A 20,116-nucleotide genomic window follows, 5' to 3' on the forward strand; every position below is an offset into this window, starting at 1 on the left:
GAAGACCGAGACCGCCGGCCGCGGCCATCTGATCGGGGCCACGGCCGCCTCGTCCGACGTGCGGGGCTCACGTTTATTTTGTTTCTCTCTCGGAAACATTAATGGAGAGAACGTGGGGGTCCAAATCACGGGGACCATGCAAAGGAACAGGCCTCTTGCTCCTTCACGTGCACAGATTTGAAAAATAGACCGGGAAACAGATTTTAAAGTGCTAATCCCCGAAGCGTTTGTGTTTGCTCGGGACGTCGATGGTGGCAATTCGTTGGAGGCCGGGTGGAACGCCGTGCCGCCTCCGCAGACCGAATAAAACTCTGGTTTTCGACTTGCGCGCGTGACCTGGCCCCTTTTTTTTTAACTCCGGACCGGTTTGCACGTGACCAGTGAGAGCCGAACCGGGATAGCCTTCGATTGATGAGCTGGGAACTCCTTGACGTTCCGACCAGCTATGTCGATCTCGGGGGTTCAGGACTAAAAAATTCGGCGTACATTGTGCATCGGTGATCGATTGACCTGTGAACATGACACGCTAACGATCGCATTGTTAAGTGCTATTGCCCGGAGCACCTAATCATGATGCGTGAGTTTTATACGGAATGCTAATTATTAAGGGCGAGAGATGAACGGGTCAAATCGTGAGTTGCAGCTTGAGAGAATCCCAGGCGATCAAACGATCGAAAAGGGGTTGAGCAAAGTCCATTCTTATGGGCCGGGCACAACAGCAAGCGAAACGGGATGCTTCACAGTATGCAAAAGAAGCGAGCGACCAAATCCCCCGCCAACTAGTTTTCGCGAGGGGAAGACCGCCCCGGTCGGATCGAGGCCTGCCGCGTCCCTGTGCCCATCCCTAACTACAAAGAAAAGCTCGCGTCACATCTTTTTTTAATGATCAATTACAATGAGGACTCTCCTCTTGCCTTCAATCGTCCCATCTTCACCTAATTTTCTAGCTTCCCCATCTTCTTCTCCTTCTTCTTTTAATGGTGCACAGTAACGAGCCATACGACCCAACAAAGGAAGGGAAAACAAGAGAAAAACACAACATGCTCTCTTCTTCTTCAAGGGAGAAGTTCAAACATTTTCTAGTTGCACTTGAAAAGGAGGCCGTCTTTCGAAGCTTGTCCCCCACACACAACAAATCTCTGACAGCTTTCCTGGCACGCACCAACTAGTTGCAGAACAGGTGGAGGCTGACCATTCTAGGGATCGTAAAACAGTTCATTAAAAAGCCAAAAACCTCCTCCTGATCCTCCAAAACAAGAAAACAGGGGAGAGCAGGGGTCGGTCCCTCTCCTTACCTGTAAGGAACTCTGGGCTAAGAAAGTGCCGTTAGGACACCACAAATGCGCAACTTTAAGACTGTGGGCCGGTTGGGTTGGGCGGTAAATCAAGAATCTGCGAGGTGCAACGTTTTTATCTTCATTGAAGAGCGCGGCAGAGAAAAGAAGAAAGAAGATAATGATGATGATGATGATGATGGAAGTGAAGTTGGGTCCGACATTCTTAGGTACAGGAAAGAGACCACCCAAAAGTTGATGAGGAAGCATCGGCACGTGTAACGTTCGGGCGTGTCGGGTCAAGAAGCCTTAAATAGGAAAGGGAAATTTGAGAGTCAATGATAGAATTGCCGGTTTGGTTGGCCGGAATTGGATGCTAGATGGGATACCTTCCTTCGTTCTTCCATTTTTATTAAGATTTAAGGTGGGTTCCATGGCGATTTTAGACACGAGCTAGATCAACGAACCGATGCGCATTAACGTGTTGGTGATAATGTCGAGGTCGAGTTCTCTGATTGATTGAGAGAGCTTTGCAGAGAGTACGATGTGATATTTACAGCCCACAATCGGTGGTTACATACAGCGTTACAACTTTGGAATTCAAATAGACAGGCAACTTGCTAATGGCAGTCTACATGAAGCTGTGTTGTCCACTAACTCGATAACTTCCTAATGGCGGTTCTCCAATCAATGATGAAACCCGATGACGTAAAAGCTTCGTCGAAATTTAATTGACGATACGGTGTGGTGATAAAAATTGAACGTCGGGATCTAATACATGACGAAGATGCTTGAACCTACGACGAAAGTACAGGAATTGAAGCATATTCAAATTGTGGAAAAGAAAATATAAAAAATAAATTTGTGAGTTCTTTGATTGATTGAGAGGGCTTTACAAAGAGTATAATGTGGTATTTATAGCCCGCAATCAATGGTTACATACAGCATTACATCTTTGGAATTCAAATAAACAAATAACTTCTTTACTTGCAGGAGTACAAATTGTAAGGAGATCGATCGAAGAGGCTTCGATTGAGCTTGAGAGTTGACCGATAGAATTCGATGCTCCCGCATTGATGTAGACATAAGCACTTGTATAGGCCCGAAGTCCACAGAGCCCATGATCAAGTCTATAAGAGAGCGATCGATCGCAAGCGAATACCGATTGCTTGCGAGATACGATAAATTGCAAATAAGAATATGAAAAAGGATAGAATAGATTTACAATATAACACTCGATCGGTGGTGGTACTCGAGCCATATGGTGACTTGTGGTTGCATCTGGCATAGTGGCGGAGGGCAATTATAGCCGAACCTCCTTTACAGGAGATGTTACTAAGGGCACTTAAGCCAAACGTAGTCGTGATCTGGGCATTGGTTAGATCATTCGTATAGCCACAAATAGACACTTTACATACAGAAATCGAACTTTCTAATTGGTCTACGAAAGTCAAAACAAAGTTGATGTTTTACTCGTGTCGATCGTAACACGGTTTGAGTACATCCGAAATTATTCATACGAGAGCCGATCTCTTCGACGTTTTTGACAATGTCGCTTGACATAATTCGTCCCGAGAACAATAAACGCATCGGGATTCGAACGAAAAACCAAGTCGAGCCACGCAAGCGAGTGCTCTCTCACCGTACTTTGTTAACGCGATCGGGCAAATCGCTAAGGGTTGCACAGAGTTCGTAGGAGTGGGAGTCGCCGGTGACCCGCGAGTAGCGAGTGGCGAGTGAGCCAGCCGAGTCGGCGCCGGGTCAGCATGTCGTGAAGCGCCTTCGGGGCCGCTAGAGTTGTGGACATGACGATACAGATTCCCGAGGCCAGTAAGAGTGGGCCCCGCCTCCCCCATTGTGATGCTGACGAGTGGACACCGTAGGACGGGCCCCGCTGCTCATGTCGGTTCCCCCGGCCGAAGGAGCGATGGCGCTGTTTGGGAATCGGGGAGGGGTTTGAGGTTCTTGTCGTCCGATTTTTTTTTTTATAAAAAAAGTACTCAATCCATGGTATTTTTCCCTATTCAATTCTGACATATTTAATTATATCAATCCGAGTTCAAAAAAATAGTATTGACTCTGATACCGTATTAAAATGTCAAACTCAAAAGTCTAAATTTATAAATAGAGACAGATCGTATGAATATAAAGAGCATGCAAAATTCATTCGCAATCGACGTAGGACAGCGACACCAACAACAACTTTAACATTTGCAATCGTCCGTAGGAGTTTTTCTAAAGCTAATATTCGAGCAAACGTACGGAGTTGGTTCGTTTCACTTTTTGGCCACGGCCATGAATCAATGAAAGCGGATGCATATTCTGTCGAACTTGGTCTGCATTATATGAATAGAGAGAGAGAGAGAGAGAGTAGGTTTGCAGTGATGTTAGGGGTGGGGGGTAGGACAGATGAACAGCAGCGCGACGTCAGCATCCTTCTTTTTATTTTCGTCATTTTCAATTTTTTTTTATTTTCTTGAAACTGACAAGAAGGGGGCCCACTCGTCTGTGTCGCCTTGAAGGGTCGTGTGCTGTAAAAAGGTTAAATCCGATTTCGCCACTGTGTTTTAAGTCTTCTTTTTTTTTTTTTTTTTTTGGGGTCAGAACACTGTTTGTAAGGTGGAGACCCAAAAAAAAAAAATGATGAAATTTGAGGCTCTATGTTCATATGGAGAGAGCGACAGATTATCGACACGTCGATGAATCGTCGGTTCTAAATTCTAAAGGTTTGTTTGGTAACGTTTCTATTCTCGAAAATGATTTTTTTTTTTTTCTGATTATGTTTTCCGAAAACACGAAGTATGCTATAAATTCAAGAAGTGCTACTAAGCAAGGCCCAGGATTTCAAGTAGTGCCAACTATAGTTTTGATTTCGACCATACATCCCGAGACGAATGTACCGCTTTTACGATACGCGTCGGAGAGGGGGGCAGGCCGTCGATACCGGTTGCCCCTCCTCACCCTTTTTCACCTGTCCCAAAAAAATTACATATGAACAAGAATTTTGTTGTCGACGTGAATGCAAGTTTCCTAAAGTTTTTTTAAACAAAAAAGAACATGGCAATTTTTTCCTTCGAGGAGACGATAGCAAAGCAGAGTAGGATGTCTAAAAGTTGGACATTTATAACTCGCAAAATTGATTTTTTTTTTTTTCAAGAAAAGTAGGGTAGGGTGATATGATAGATCCGGGCTGTCCAAATAAAAAATGAATCGCCCAAATTGATCCGCATCACTTTTTTAAAAATCTTAAAATTTCCCATCAAAAAATTTTTCCCTCATTTTAAAAGGTGACGTGGATGAATCCGGGCCATCCATTTTGAAATAAACGGCCCGGATCCCTCGATGTCACTCATATCTTTATGGTAGGGGATTCGGTTCCGGGTTTGTGGCCCTCCACCAACCTTCCTTCCCTTCCCTTCCCTTCCCTTCCCTTCCATATGGCAGAAACCATAATTGCAATTAAAGGTGCAATTCCCCAATTAATTTGCTCTTTTCTTGATTGGCTTTTCCTCCTTTCTTCCGAACCTATCGTAATGAATGGCGTGTCTGACTTGGCCCCGTTGCAATGCTTCGGGGCAGCAATTTGTTCTTTGATGCTGTTTTTCCACCCGGTCGACATTAATGTTCATCTTTTAGACTCTTATATCTCTTCGGCAAAATACTAGTCATAGAGACTTCCTACCGCACACGTACTTGTCAAGCAACCGGTTAAGAAAAATCCCGCACTCATAGACGCATCGACCCTTTTTAGGGCCGCGGAAATTGAGTTTTTCCCCCCTCCGATACCGAGCAGGCTCTATATAGACATAGATGGCCGAGGCCATTGACATTGTCGAGCAACGCGACAGAAGGGAGTTTGGTGATTTCGAATGCGGCGATTTTCTAGTGTCTGGCGTCGTCAATGCTGAGCATCCGACGTGCTTTTCTCGATGCGCGTTTGGTAAGGTTTTTTCTTTTCTAGGATGCACGTGGATCGGACGATGACGCTCGAGACACGCCGTGCGGAGAAATTACATGGCTTGAGAATCGGTCAGCTTCCTTCCAAACCAAGAAGGTCCTTGCTTTCTGCATCAATGTTCATCCTCTATAGGCCAAAAAAAGAAAATTAGTAATTGGGAGCCAAATCAAAATCTTTAATTGGTTTTTATTTATTTACTTATTTAGTCTTGTGGTTATGATTTATGAAGGGAGCAAAAGTAAATTGAGATTGCCAATGAGGTGTCGGACGAGTTGGTGAGATGTCCGAGCTTTAGATAATTAAACCGATGAGGTCCTATGTTCGACTCTCGGCGATCACGTCTCGGGAGACTTATCTGGTGGTATTGGTAAAAAAAATCTTCATCAATTTAAGGGATAGTTCATTAAACGAGGAAAACTTCGGAAAAAAAAAAAAAGGTAAAGTGGGAAAAAGATCAAATTTGAAGAAGTTGCGGAGCCTAAAAGTGAAGAGGACTCAGGCGTATTATGCTGAGGACAGCAGGACAGGGCAGGGCAGGGCTCATCTGCGACAAACTTCCAGTTAATTTAAAGACCCGACCTTACAGTTGCTTTCAATGCCCCCATTAATGTTGTCTGGCCCATTGACCCCATTTCTGCACACACCCCCTATCCTATTTTCTTTTTTTCTCTTTTTTTGGTAGCCAATAAAATAATGAAAAAGAAAAAGAAAAAAAAATCTCGCGATTGGATTTTTGAGGAGGAATAATTACCGAATCAGTCCTAAATTTTTCAATCTTATCAACATAATTTTTTTAAATGTCTGCATTAAATTCCAACGGGAATCCTTCCGAACAGTTGCTGTTGGAGGTCGGTGATGCGGTGTTTTACTCGAGATGACGTCCCGCATGGACCGCCGTCGCCGCCACCTTAACGATTTCCGGCGGCAATTGGCGGGAGGATTGCGCCGGAAGCCCCGCACGCGAACGTTTAGGATTGTACAAGCAAAATTCGTAAGTTTGAGACCGACAATTAGCTGCATCTCGTCCAATAAGTTTAGGGTCGAGCGATAATTTGCTTGTTTTTCGATGCCTAGGTTGAAAATACTCTTAGCAAGAGATTTTTAATTTTTTGCAAGTTAATTACATTTCTACATGGAGAAAATAGGGCATGAAGGATTGTAAATTTCTTTCATTCTCTCTCTCTTTTTCTCACCAAGTGTTTGAAACACTGGTATTGAATTTTCCAATTTTTTTGGCGACTTAAGTTGTCTGAAAATTTCCTCCGGTATTTTTCCTCGAGACTATGGCTATCCCGTTCCGGCCTAGGCATGCTATGCACGTCGATTATCTACATCAAACAAACTAATGCTTAATCGGGGTTAGCGAAGTTACTCATTCTAGAAAAAGCTCTTTTTATTTCGCAAAAAAAAAAAAAAATCTGAAAAATACTTTCCCGAAATGATCGCTTGTATCGCTTGAAATAATCGATAATAATTTAGATCTAAGCAATTTTGTGGGCGAAAGAAACATTTTTTCATTTGTTCAATTTTTTGTAAACGATACAAGATATCATTTTAAAAATAAACTTTTTGCTAATCATTTACTTTTTCACAAAACAAACGGAGCTCGAGAAATTTTCATGATCACGGAAATCTAATTTCCAATGAAGTATATAGCAACTTTATTTCGACGAAAAATTACCCGAAATGCAATTTTTTTTTTTTTTATCACAGCTAATGTACGGACGTTGGATCACTCAAATTTTATGGAGGGGAAAGCACGTGATTGTCTCATGACATGTTTGATGAAAGTTTGAATGGAAACTAAAGCCTCCACGTTGGTTATGAAAGTGACTTTTCTTGCGTCTTTGGTAAGAATGCGAAACCGACGACGTCGTAATTAAAAATTACGTATAATTTAAACTCGATAGTTTATGTCAGTCATGTCTTCACGTTTGTGTCAATTTTGTTCGTTACTTGATTACCTCGATGTGATTGTAGGGCAAGCTTGGAGGAAGGTTCTCAAAAGACCGCAGAAGACTATCCAAATCTGTCCTCGTTGGCCCGTTCCCCCACTGTCGTCGGCACTTCCCGGCGATGGTGGATCGACGGCAGCGGCGGCCCTCTCATGCATCTTCTCTCTATTTTTTTTTTCTTTTGTATTTTTTTTTAATTTGCGTATTTTCAATATAACTTAAATGAATTTCGTATTAAAAAGCGGTTTTGGATTACATGACCTTATTTTAGCCACATCATCGTCACATAGGAGAGAAAAAAATAATAAAAAGGCTACGTCAGCATTTTTCCATTAATGAAAATGGACGGAGTTAACGGAAAGACTTGATTACTCCAATTTGACAGGTTTTAAGATTTGATTATATATATTTTAGAGTTTTAGGATTTAATTACACTTTTAAAAATGCATTTATCCCGATTTAAGTTCAATTCTAGGCCGGTCCGATTCGATCTGAATCAATTCGGTTCCAATTTTAAAATCTATGGAACGGGAGGGGGTGTGGTCGACCACAGTTAGGACTCAAAGACAAAAGGGGCAACGTTTTAACCCTGGTTTCGTCCCTTGTCCTGTTCCTTTGCCTCCTCCATTTTACCATTTTCATGCTGCTCTGATTAACAGACCGACCCCCACCCTTTCCTCTTCTCTCCATACGGGAAAGAGGGAAAAACTCGCGATAGTGGCGGCATCTTCTCGTCTCGTTGGATCATCCGGTGGCGTAATAAAATATCAGTTGGAGATGAAAGGAAGCAATAAATTCTCCGGGGTTAATAAACTAATAATTGTCTTCTTGGCTTTCGATAGAGGACCTCTCTGTTTGTTCGGTTCCTGTTCGAGAGAAAGCGAGAGAGAGAGAGAGAAGGAAGAAGACGAAAGTGGCTACTACTCCTTCCATTCATTCATTTATTCATTCATGAAGATCTGAGAGAAAGAGGAGATAGAGAGAGAGAGAGAGAGAGAGAGAGAAAGAAGGGAACCCAACAAAAGGCAGGTAAGGGGGGAAGAGAGAAGAGAAGTCGAGTTTTATTAAATGGCGGGTGTTGGTTTCTTTTGGAGTTTAGCGATGTCTGCCAGAAAGTATCAAACCAGATGCAGACCAAACCAAAGCCCTCTGTTTATCTCCTCTGCATCAGATGGGGTTTTTGTATTTCGCTACTGAAGTTCGCAGCAGCAGCTGCTGCGCTCTGATCGCCCATTAACTCTCTCTCTCTCTCTCTCTCTCTCTCTCTCTGAGCCTGTGACTTGTCACGGGCGCAGTGGACTTGCAGAAAGTTTTGGTTTTCTGAGTGGGAGAAGCAAGTTTTACCCTATTTCCAGCCATAAAAATACCATCTTTGTGCCTTTTGAGGTTCTCTGTGGCCTTGAATCTGTTCTCTGCTCCACTGTTTGCCTCTCAGGAAAAAAAAAAAAAAAGGAGTGGTTTTGCCCCCCTCATGCACCACAAGAAGACGCCCCGGTTCTTCTTTCTTCGGCTTATGATTCAAGAGAGAACCTCCGGGACGCTTCGTATCCGATTTCTTTGATGATTTTCTGTGGCCCTGCACGAGTCTTGAGGTATGGACAAATTCTTCTTGTTTGCTCTTGTGACGTCGTGCAATTCAGCGTGAGAAAAGCTCTCATTTTTCCACTTCTCTTGCGTTCTGATTTCACATGGGTTCATGTTTTAAACCTCAAATTTCTCAGGTTGTGAGTATTTCCTTCTACAAATCGACCTTGATCCTTGTTCTCAATCTCGCTGTCACGAAAAGTGTAAAGAACGGAAGAAAATTGCAAGAAACCCCAGCTCTGCGAGTGAAAAGCAAGAAATGACGGTATTGAAGGAAGCAGAGAGGAGCTTGGATCCGCAGCTTTGGCACGCGTGCGCGGGAGGGATGGTCCAAATGCCTCCAGTGAACTCCAGAGTCTTCTACTTCCCTCAGGGCCATGCTGAGCACGCTTCCTCTGCTGTCGATTTCGCCGGCTGCTCCGGCGTCCCGCCCCTCGTCCTCTGCCGCGTGTCCTCCGTCAAGTTCTTGGCCGACCCCGAGTCGGACGAGGTCTTCGCCAAGCTCAGCCTCGTCCCTCTGCCCAACACCGAGCTCGATTTCGAGGACGAAAGGGCCTTGGAGGCGGCAACCGGATCCGACAACCCTGAGAAGCCGGCCTCCTTTGCTAAAACGCTGACTCAATCCGACGCCAACAATGGCGGCGGCTTTTCCGTGCCACGGTACTGTGCTGAGACGATTTTCCCAAGGCTTGACTACTCGGCTGATCCTCCGGTTCAGAACGTCATCGCGAAGGATGTGCACGGCGAGACGTGGAAGTTCCGGCATATCTACAGGGGGACTCCTCGACGGCACTTGCTGACCACTGGATGGAGCACTTTCGTGAACCAGAAGAAGCTCGTCGCTGGCGACTCGATTGTGTTCCTTAGGACTGAGAGTGGAGATCTCTGCGTCGGGATTCGGCGCGCCAAGAGAGGAATCGGAGGGGAATCTCCGTCTGCATGGAGTTCCGGTGGGGGTGGGAGTTGTGTTCAGCAGTTTGGTGGGTTCTCGATGCTGCTGAGGGAGGAAGAGAGCAAACTGATGCGGAACACATCCAATGCGGGTTTTGACGGTGGTTTTAGAGGAGGGAAGGGAAAAGAGAGGCCCGAGTCAGTGATCGAGGCGGCCGCTCTGGCTGCAAATCGGCAGCCGTTCGAGGTGGTGTACTACCCAAGGGCAAGCACGCCAGAGTTTTGCGTCAAGGCGTCGTCAGTGAAGGCGGCGATGAGGATACAGTGGTGTTCGGGGATGAGGTTTAAGATGGCTTTCGAGACAGAAGACTCTTCGCGGATAAGTTGGTTCATGGGGACCATTTCCTCTGTTCAGGTCGCGGATCCCATCCGCTGGCCGAATTCGCTATGGCGGCTCCTTCAGGTAACGCAGTTCTGCGACCTCTCTACGACTAATGATCTTGATCATAGTTGACATGCATTTCATAGTATTTACGTATTTCCAAACGAGTATGATAGTCACGGATTGAGAGTCCAAGAATGAATACAGTACAGAATGTTGTTTTTCTGCGTTGGACTTGTATCACCTAAGTGTTTATGGCGTATTTTCGCATTTAGAGACTATAATATTCTGGACATGTATCTAGAAAGCTGGCACATTTTGTGCGTCGACTACTGTTTCCCGCGAATGCCATTATATATATGGCTTAGTCCGCATCTTAGATGGCGTGTCCCTTCATTGGTCTTGGGCTAGTTTGCTTGTCGATGAGGACGAGAGTTTGACATGATAAATTTTGCTACTGTCAATGGGGAGTCTGGAAGCTCTTGCCCCCTTATTCAGTGTCAAAGATTCGATAGTATAGCTCTTGCCCCCTTATTCAGTGTCAAAGATTCGATAGTATCCTTGCTCTGGATTCACCGAGAAAATTAATGCTCGGAATCGTTTTGAGGTAAAAATGCTGAAGTTGTTAGAGGCATTTATTTTTTATACCGAAACGAAGATGCATGTTTTGAAAAAAAGAATTTGGAGTAGTATGAGCATGTGGTGGCAATTGATTGACAGCATTAAGCAGTAGGTGCAATAGTTTATCCCTTTTCGGTTTTGATCAGCTTCGGGCACTTATGTCTTCCAGCCCATGCTGGCTCTTTTAAACTCATTCGGTCGGAGTACCATTGCAGGTGACTTGGGATGAACCGGACTTGCTACAAAATGTCAAGCGTGTCAGCCCGTGGCTGGTCGAATTGGTATCGAACATCCCGGCTATCCACATGTCGCCCTTCTCTCCACCGAGGAAGAAGTTGCGCCTGCCGCATTACCCGGATTTTCCATTCGACGGGAACTTCCTTGTCCCCTCGTTCTCAGGCAATCTCCACAGGCCCACAGGCCTCTTGTGTTGTCTATCTGATAATGCTCCTGCATGCATACAGGGAGCCAGGCAAGCTCAATTTGGAATACCCTTAACCGATCATCACCTTAACAACAGATTGCGGTTAGGGTTACTGTCGTCCAATTTACATCGTTTCGATCCACATTCTAGAAGTTCCAACAGCATCATGAAAGACAACATGCAGGGGAGTGAAAGTTTGTCATGCTTGCTTACAATGGGGAACTGTAGTCAGAGGTCAGAGAAATCTGGTGACGAGAAGAAGCATAAGTTCCTGCTCTTCGGACAACCTATACTCACGGAGCAGCAGATTTCACACGGTCGCTCTGGTGATGATGTTATCTCCGAAGTTGTCAGTGGCAAAGGTTCAACAGATGGAAACACGGCCAAGCTGAATTTCCTCTCTGATGGTGTGGGGTCAACTCTCAAGCAGGCTGGTGCCGGGTTTCTGTGGCGCCATGGCTTCGAAACCTCTGAACTTGACCTAGAAACGGGTCACTGCAAGGTCTTTATGGAGTCGGAGGATGTGGGAAGGACCCTCGATCTCTCGATTCTCAGTTCATATGAGGAGCTTTACAGGAAGCTTGGTAACATGTTTGGACTAGAGAGATCGGAGATGCCTAGCCATGTTCTCTACCGAGATACCGCTGGTACCGTCAAACGGACGGGAGATGAACCTTTCAGGTTCGGTAATTAAACTTACTTGGCCATACTGTCCAATCTTAGTGAAAGATTTAGTCTTGCTATCTGCAATTCCGTGACATTGTTGATGGTGCTTCTCTAGAGCTTGAGTTTTCATTGATGAAATCTTTTTTTTTTTTTTTTTTTCCGGTTCCATTGCTTGGCAGCGACTTTGCAAGAACAGCGAAGAGACTGACCATCTTCATGGATTCGGCTAGTCATGGCGTTGGAAGGTAAGAATGAATGATTTGATCTTCCTTGATGACCGGTTATCCGATTCCCTTTGCTTGTAGGTATCTCTTGGACCCTGTTTCATTGACAATGTTTCTCCTTAGATAAGATTTTTTTGGCATGAACTCCAGAGTGTGCTACTGTGCGAAACTGATTATGTCGGGATTTAAGTAGAAAAGACGTGGAATTTGAAGCCCTAAGTTCGGTTCTTAAATCGAAAGCAGCCCATCGTTCATGTATTGAGAAGCTCGTGAACTTCTGTTTGCAGGACATTGCTCACAGGGAGGAGGAACCCGGAGAACGGATTCGACTCGACCACTAAGGCAGGTCCGTTGAGCACGTATGCATAGTCCACGAGTTCGTGCAGCCCAAGGAAAAACACTCTGATTTTTCATTCGCGCCTCGCAATAATGCAAAGACAGTGAAAACGATTCCTATTTGTAATGATGTAGGAACATGTGGTGGATCTTGATGATGATGTTGTTCGTGTGTTTCCCTGATTCTGCAAAGGTGGTTTGTGTACCGATCCGATTTAGGAATAAGAGCAGGGCATGCGGTCATGTCCTTCATACTGTGTCCCGAGAAATAGAAGCGTCCCAGTTCGACAGATTTTAAATTTAGCAGAGTTTGATCGACCAGTTAGAGCTATTAAATATTACACGCCTCCTTCTAATAGTTTAAGTTTTTAGAATAGACATTTCATGAGACCTGACACATTTCTTATTGGGAAAAAAAAAATTTGCAATAATGTTCCAATGTGACTTTGATTTTTTTTGGGTCGGAGTTCCAATGTGGCTTGAAGCTGCACATGGTAGAAGGACAAAATGAGTGCAATTAATGTACGGATTGCACAACTTTTAACTTTTTCCCTGAACTTAGCTGAAAAGGGTTGTCCTTCTGAAAACGCCTCTTTGCTCGCAGCATTATTGAAAGTTCTCTCTAACCATAAAGCTCGCATAAAAGTTGGCTCAAACCCCTATTCTAGGACGACGCAACCTTTGCCTATTCTGGCGTGAATAATGGTGTCCATCAATGGAGTTTCTGGGTCTGAATGCGGCTGTCGAGGTTGGTACATTCGCTTTTGAACTCGGTGAATTCCATGTGTTGCCGATCATCGTCGATTACCTATTCACTAGGATCGCAGTAGTTCATTAGAGCCAATCTAAAGTGTCGACGTAATCTTGGCTTTTCGATTGTTACTATCGCCTAACATCGATTTACGAACGAATTAGAGATTGCATGACGGCAATGAAGCCTATAGCTATATCTGTAGCTTAAGTCTAGGTCTTTGTGATTAATGAAGTCGCGAGAAAATCGAAACCGTAATCCCTCGCTAATCTTTTGGTTCCGATGTGAACGTTACGTAATTCTGACCGAACTCAAGAGAAGAGACTAATCTAGTGTGTGAAAAGTTAATATATGCACATTAACATCCCTAAAGAGAGAACCTATAGGGTTGACGGAATTGATAAGAGTAATTGAGATCTTGCATTTCAAAGAATATCGGAGATTCATTGAAACCACTTTATAGACTTGAATGGCAACGGCTAAGAAATATATGTAGAATCTATCGAGTCAATTTCCAAAAGAATGCTCGACTTTTACCGATAGAACCACGCCTTAATCTAACCATTTAAATTTTTAGAACAATTGGTGGTGGTCTCCCAAAATCTCACATGAGAGCATATCTAGGAAAGAAATTGATCCTCAATCACAAGCGCCACCAATTCCTCCGGCATGCTGAAGTATCCACACCCCTCGTTTTTTTAACATTAGCAATTTTATGTCACTAAAACCGATGCAAACAAACTTTTCTTGTTGGAGAGCACAAATGCTTGCACTAATTGAAAGCCAAGATCTAGCGGGATTCATTGAAGGCGGGTACCATATACCGAGTCCTACAATAGTCACCTCCTCTGTTTTCGGAAAAGAAGCTAGAGTCTCGGAGGAAATGATAAGTCCAGAGTTTTTGCAATGGAGAAGGTCGGATCGCCTTCCACGGGGATGGATCATAGTGACGCTCTCCAAAGAAGTTCTTGCTCAAGTAGTGGACTTGAAAACTTCCACTCTGTTGTGATTAGCTTTGCCAAGGTATTTGAGGAATGTGAAGTCTCAATTTTTCTAGAAATTTAATAATGTCAAGGAGATAATTTTTCAACTCTTAATAAGGTGCTTTTCGAAAATATTTCGATGAGTTATTTGCTTTTGGATGTCCCCTTGAAGGCAAAAATAAGGCCTCTTTGTTTTGGACTTGTTATGAGTTATTCACGACCTCCATGATGAAGCATCAAATGCCAATATTCCTTTATCTGATTTCGCAAATGTAGAGCTTTGGGAGTCCGCCGACAAATAAAATTTCGCTTATAATTCAACATGGGACATCGGGATGGCTTTGTTTGGTCAGAGAAGTAATTTTAAGATCACCAAGAAGGGAAAGCAATTTCAACATTCCAACAACAATCATTTTTCTTCGCATAGAAGAGGGTTTTCTCACAATGTTTCAAGAATGAAAAATTCTCAGGCTAATTTTATGCATTCGCGAGGTCACAAGCCACAATTTATTCAAAGTAAGATCGAGTAACTTGTGAAAGGAACAGACAAAGTTGTGTCCTATCAAATATGTAACAAACAGAGACAGATTGCTTTTATCAATTTAATCAATATTTCCTCCAATCGGATGTGCCAAAGGCATTTGTTGCACTTACTGTTGGAGATAGTGAGAATTTCAGAGTGGTTCATTGACATTGGAGCTTCAAATCACATGAACAAAGATGAAGGTAACCTCTTCAATGTATGATTGTAAATTAGGAAGATAGTGTTATGGTTAGAAATGGCAACTTACTTAAAATTTTTCATACTGGTGATGCTCATATCATGGAACTAGAGAGCATCGACTTAAAAAATATTTTACTTGTTTGAAAAGGAATTTATGATTAATGAGCTAATTTACAATTCACTATCCTCTAAATTTTGAGTTCTTTGCCATTGATTTTGTGATAAAAGATAAGAGAATGGGGAATGTTCTAACGGTTGGAAATCATGAAGGTGATCTATATATCTTGAAGGCGTCAAAAGAAGTACTATTTTCAAACCGGTTTAGGAAAGCTGATGAAAGTACTTTGCATCAAAGATTGGGACATCCACAATCCGTCATTTTCAAAATAAAGGAGATATTATTGCTACCGCTTGGAATACACTCATTTCGATATATAGTAGTTGTCAAATGGGTCAATCATCTAAACTTCCTTTTTTGCTTTCCAATCTAGTACTACTTACTAAGCCTTTTGAAAAAGATACATTGCGATTTGTGGGGAAAGGCTCCGATAATCTCATTTCAAAGGTTTCAATAATATGTTTGTTTTGTGGATGATTATACGCTAGGGGTGACCAGTTCTAGGGTAGGTGGTTCCCACCCTAGAACCTAGAACCGCCCGTCTGGGATCGGTTCCGCAAAATGAAAATAATGAACCACCCGTTTGTTCCATGGACTCATCTGAGATCCGAACCGCTGGTCTAGTCTGGTCCGGTTTCCTAGTGGGTCCATGGAACATGTCCTACCGAGTACCGAGCACCAACATCAATTAAAAAATATTGTATGCTAGTGAACCAATGAAGCCATTCCCATGGGATAAAGAGATGGCATGAGCGTTGGTGGTGCACTTGTTGATTTGTTCGACAAATTCATAGAAAAAATCACCTCTATTTTGAAGTGAGAAGTAAAATAGCAGAAGCACGACCTATATTTTTAGAGTTAAATCACCTCTAAGACCTAACCCAAGTACATGGAACAAAATCATCCAACACAGTAAATTTGCTTTTGGGATGGTGCCTCGTGCATTGGTGAGTTGCATTAGGGAGTCACATGATTGAGAGAAATAGCTAATATATATATATATATATTGGTTCAAGTGGGTGGTTCCTATCTGGAACCGGGAACTGAACCAAGATCCACTGGGAACCACCCAAAACGAACTGGTTGGGTGCGGTACGGTCAGATTCGGTTTGTGTGGATCATGATTTTTTTGTTCACCCCTATTATATGCAATATACTTGGTTGTTTCCATTATGGCAAAAATCGGACTTTTATGCGTATTTTCTTGATTTTGAGAAATATTTGGAAAGGCATTTTGAATGACATATATTGATGGAAGAAGAGAGTTCAATCGAGTAGATTTCTTAATTTATTTGCAAAAGAACGAGATTGTTAATCAAACATCTTGCCCAAATACTGTGGAACATGATGGAGTTATCGAGCAAAAACATCGACACATGTGTGAAATTGGCTTGACTATGTTTCATTTAAGCGGAATTCCTAAAAAGTAAGGGTCGAAAACTTTCAAAGGCCATTTTTTCCCTTGAATCGGCTTCTTATAGGGATGTTCGGTACGAAATCACCTTACAAATTCTCATATGGCTAAAAACCATATTATAATTCCTTGCAAGTTTTTAGTTGTAGGTGCTTTCCTTATCTTACGGACCACACCAAGAACAAGTTCAATGTTCGATCGTTGCCATGCATGTTTCTCGACTACGGTGATCGCCATAATGGATATCAATGTCTTTGTCCTCCAGCTAGTCGAAACTATATATCATGACACTTTGTCTCCGATGAGACCATATTTCCCTATCTCATGCCCAGCTCATTATTTGGGGATCAAAGTGATAAAATGAGGATATCCGAATTTATAAGTCGGCTAGATAAAGACATTACAATGCTATATTCGAAATTTTCATCTTTGTATTTGTAAAAATCTGTTAACTCATATCAACCGTGTAATGACTTATTGAATTATGCTACTCATGATAGTTCTCGTGGAGACAACATTGATGGAGATGAATCACTTGTTCACCAAAATCATGTTGAATTGAGGACTCATATGGTGCTTCGCTTAATTCTCCAACATTACTCCGTGCATGTCCGTTATGATTCTTTAGTAGCACATTCGTCCACCCTAAATCATTCAATGATTACTCGAGCACGCGCCGATCTTGTGAAGCCTAATCCAAAATATGTCAATTTACAAATGATAAATTATATATCGAAGGAACCGCATAATGTGTGGTGTGCTTTAAAGCATCCCAGGTAATCGACGTTGATGAAAAAGGAACTCAAGGCATTGCATCGAAATAAAACATGGATTCTTGTTCCACGTTTTCCAAATGCTAATATCGTGGGATGTATATGGGTTGTGACGTCTAAGTTAAAGGTTAATGGTACATTAGAAAGATTAAAAGCAACACTGGCCGCCAAGGATGTACTGAAATAGTGGGAGTAGATTTCCTTGGGACTAGATGTTAAAAATTGACCAATCAAACAATGACATTTTAAAAATGCCTTCTTACATGATATCGAAATAGAGGTCTTGAGTTCAAATCGTTTCAAGCTTCATTTGTCTCCCAATTAAAGATCAGATTAAGTGTGAGGGAAAATGATATAGTATTTAAATATTAAACTATATTTTTATCCGATGACTTAAATTTTTAGAACGGTTGACGATAATCCCCCGAAATCTCACATTTACTATGATCAGTTGTTAATATGATCCTCCGCTAAAACGTCTCTCTCTCTCTCTCTCTCTCTCTCTCGTGGAGTAATCATGCAAAAGTAGAATTAAGGAATTGCCTTTAGACGAGAGCTTCGTATGACACAAATGGCTCGTAACCCTGAAAAAACAGATAAATGATGAATGTCGCACTACACTAGGAAAAGCCAGTGAAGCACCCGCACGTGGGAGTGGGTCCTTTTGGGGTTAGTCCGAAAAGGAGCGGTTGACTTCTTGAAGTGACCCAAAGCGCTGTCCACGTGCGGTCCCCGAAGACGTCGCCGTTTCGGTGCGGGGCCTGCCACCTTTGCTCTTTGCCGGGGGTTGGATTGGGTTTTGATTTGACTCCATCATAATCTCATCTCGCCACTTCAGCCGAAAGCATATATTGTCGAGCGACTCATAATTCCGGTTCCCACCATGTCCATATGCCGAATCCGCATTAGATTCACACTTCTCCCCCAAAAATATGAAACTCGCCGGGGTCGCGCAAGTGATGATAATTGCAATCCGCGAATCGGATCTCGATCGAGCCATCCCGCGAGTTAGTCGACTCCCCGTATCATTTGCCTCGAGCGCGTTAATCGACATTTAGTCAACCGGGGTCGTATTCAAAACCCCCGCAAGAGTCCCGTCGCATCATTTGGTAAATCAACTCTCGCGAACCATTTTACGCGCACTCGACCGATTCCACACGACTCTTCCTTGTCAAATTTCGAAAACCTAAGATTATGTCGGCATAGGTTTACGGCCATGCATTAGGATCGGCACGGCTTATTTTCGATTTCCATGTTCAATAATGGCGCATTTACTTGTAGGTTGAATGAGAAGGGTATTTGGGACCAACATGCAGGACAGATTGGTCCAGTTGAATGATCTTCTTTGCGTGAGGTGGCCAAAAGGAATAAAATCCGAGCTGAGAGTGTGACTTCTCGAAGACGGACCAGCCTCGGCCTTAGGGCATACGTCTAGATGCAATTACGGGTATTTATTACGCGATATTGAGTGTGGATCACGTTCTTTTCTTACGTGCAATGTCAAGCCTCAGGAGGAGATGGTATACATGCTCGGGATAAGCGCGTTAGAAGTCCAATATATTTCACCCTCCAGTTAATATGAGTCCTAAACACTTTCCACGGATACGCACAATCAAGTCCTAACTCATCGCGGGACCGACGTGGCGTGGCTTTTTCCAATGCCGAACATCGAAAGCGTTAAGGTCTTGAAGACTTGCTTTTTTTTTTTTTCCTTTTAATATCGCGAAAAATCTCAAATTGCTACACTTGTGACAAATTTAATCCAAACTAATTTTTTGATCGTAAAAAAATTTCAAAATAGTGCACTCGTGGTAAATTTACTCGTTATTAATTTCCGTTAGATTATTGAGTTTTGATGACACGTGATGATTACGGGCGTATTATTTTTGGAAGATGGACCGAACTAAAATTTAGTGTGGCGGGAAAAAAACAAAGGGTGCCGGAAAACGATGCGAGATTAAAACTTTTTGGTGTTTCCTTCCCCGTGGGAACTCTTTCTCAAATCCCAAAGTCAAAAGGCCGATGTAGACTAGACAGGGAGGGACAAGCGGGGTGTCTTCCTTCGCCGCACGGTGTTGCGATCTTTTACACCAACATCTTTCGATGCGTGTCCTGTCCGTTTTGACGAAACGGCGCTAGATCCAAGAAAAACCAGCAGAGGAAACAGCTTTCCGTTCCGATCAAAGAAGTCCTGTTGAGAGAGAGAGAGAGAGAGAGAGAGATCATAGGAGACGCAAGAAGATGAGAGAGGGTCTTCCGAGGTTTTTGATTTCGCACATAGAATTTGAAATTCTAGGCATGTACGCAAGTGTGAATTGGACTTTGTCACTCGGGCGGAGCGAGCGGTTTCGGATTTCGTTCAGCCCTTTTGTGAAATCTAAAATTTACCCATTGAAATCGATTTCTTATTTTTTGAAATCTCAAACATGCCATGCACACTCTGAAATTTAGAATCTATCATGCCATAGGTTTCGGGGTCTATCCCGAAACCGACCAATTATTAGAAAGCCTTTCCGCATATATTCATTCCACTCCATTTCGTAAACTCTATTTACCGATGATAACTCCATGAAAATTTGTTCTAAATTCTAATAATCCGAAATAAAATAAAAAATAGTTTATTGATAATTAAACTAAAATAATTTACCACATGTACTCATTCCACTTCAACTCGTAGACTCTATTTACAAATGATAATATTCTCATTAAGACAATCCATATAGAGAAAAAGAAGAAGAGATTAAATAGATTCATTAGATATAAAAATGAATTACAATATAAAAGGGATATAAATATCGCCTACCCGTTCCCGATTCGAATCAAAATAAGACGAAGCAGATTAAATTCGAGAAATAATTTATATATGCATCAAAAGAGACTGTGAAATTTGTTTTAAAAAAAATTCTAAACCTATTGCACTTTTACCAATTCAATCATAAATCTTTTAATTTTGTCAATTAAATCCATTTGGCTAATTTTAGCCGGAAATCACTGACGTTAATGACGGTCATCCTACGTGACGTGACCGACAATGACGA

At 42.6% G+C, this 20,116-nt stretch overlaps 1 protein-coding gene across 1 annotated transcript; it reads left to right on the forward strand.

Annotated features, from left to right (window-relative positions):
* The first annotated feature begins 8,136 nt into the window (after nucleotides 1–8,136).
* On the forward strand, nucleotides 8,137–12,371 carry LOC115738271 (auxin response factor 22). The gene is made up of 5 exons (XM_030670856.2): nucleotides 8,137–8,779; nucleotides 8,909–10,125; nucleotides 10,881–11,770; nucleotides 11,935–12,000; nucleotides 12,267–12,371. Exons 2-5 carry the CDS (start codon nucleotides 9,031–9,033, stop codon nucleotides 12,346–12,348), a joined length of 2,133 nt encoding a protein of 710 aa, XP_030526716.1. The 5' UTR covers nucleotides 8,137–8,779; nucleotides 8,909–9,030; the 3' UTR covers nucleotides 12,349–12,371.
* The last annotated feature ends 7,745 nt before the right edge of the window (nucleotides 12,372–20,116 follow it).

The sequence above is a fragment of the Rhodamnia argentea genome, chromosome 8 (genome assembly GCF_020921035.1).
Source record: "Rhodamnia argentea isolate NSW1041297 chromosome 8, ASM2092103v1, whole genome shotgun sequence".
In the NCBI taxonomy this organism is placed as follows: domain Eukaryota; kingdom Viridiplantae; phylum Streptophyta; class Magnoliopsida; order Myrtales; family Myrtaceae; genus Rhodamnia; species Rhodamnia argentea.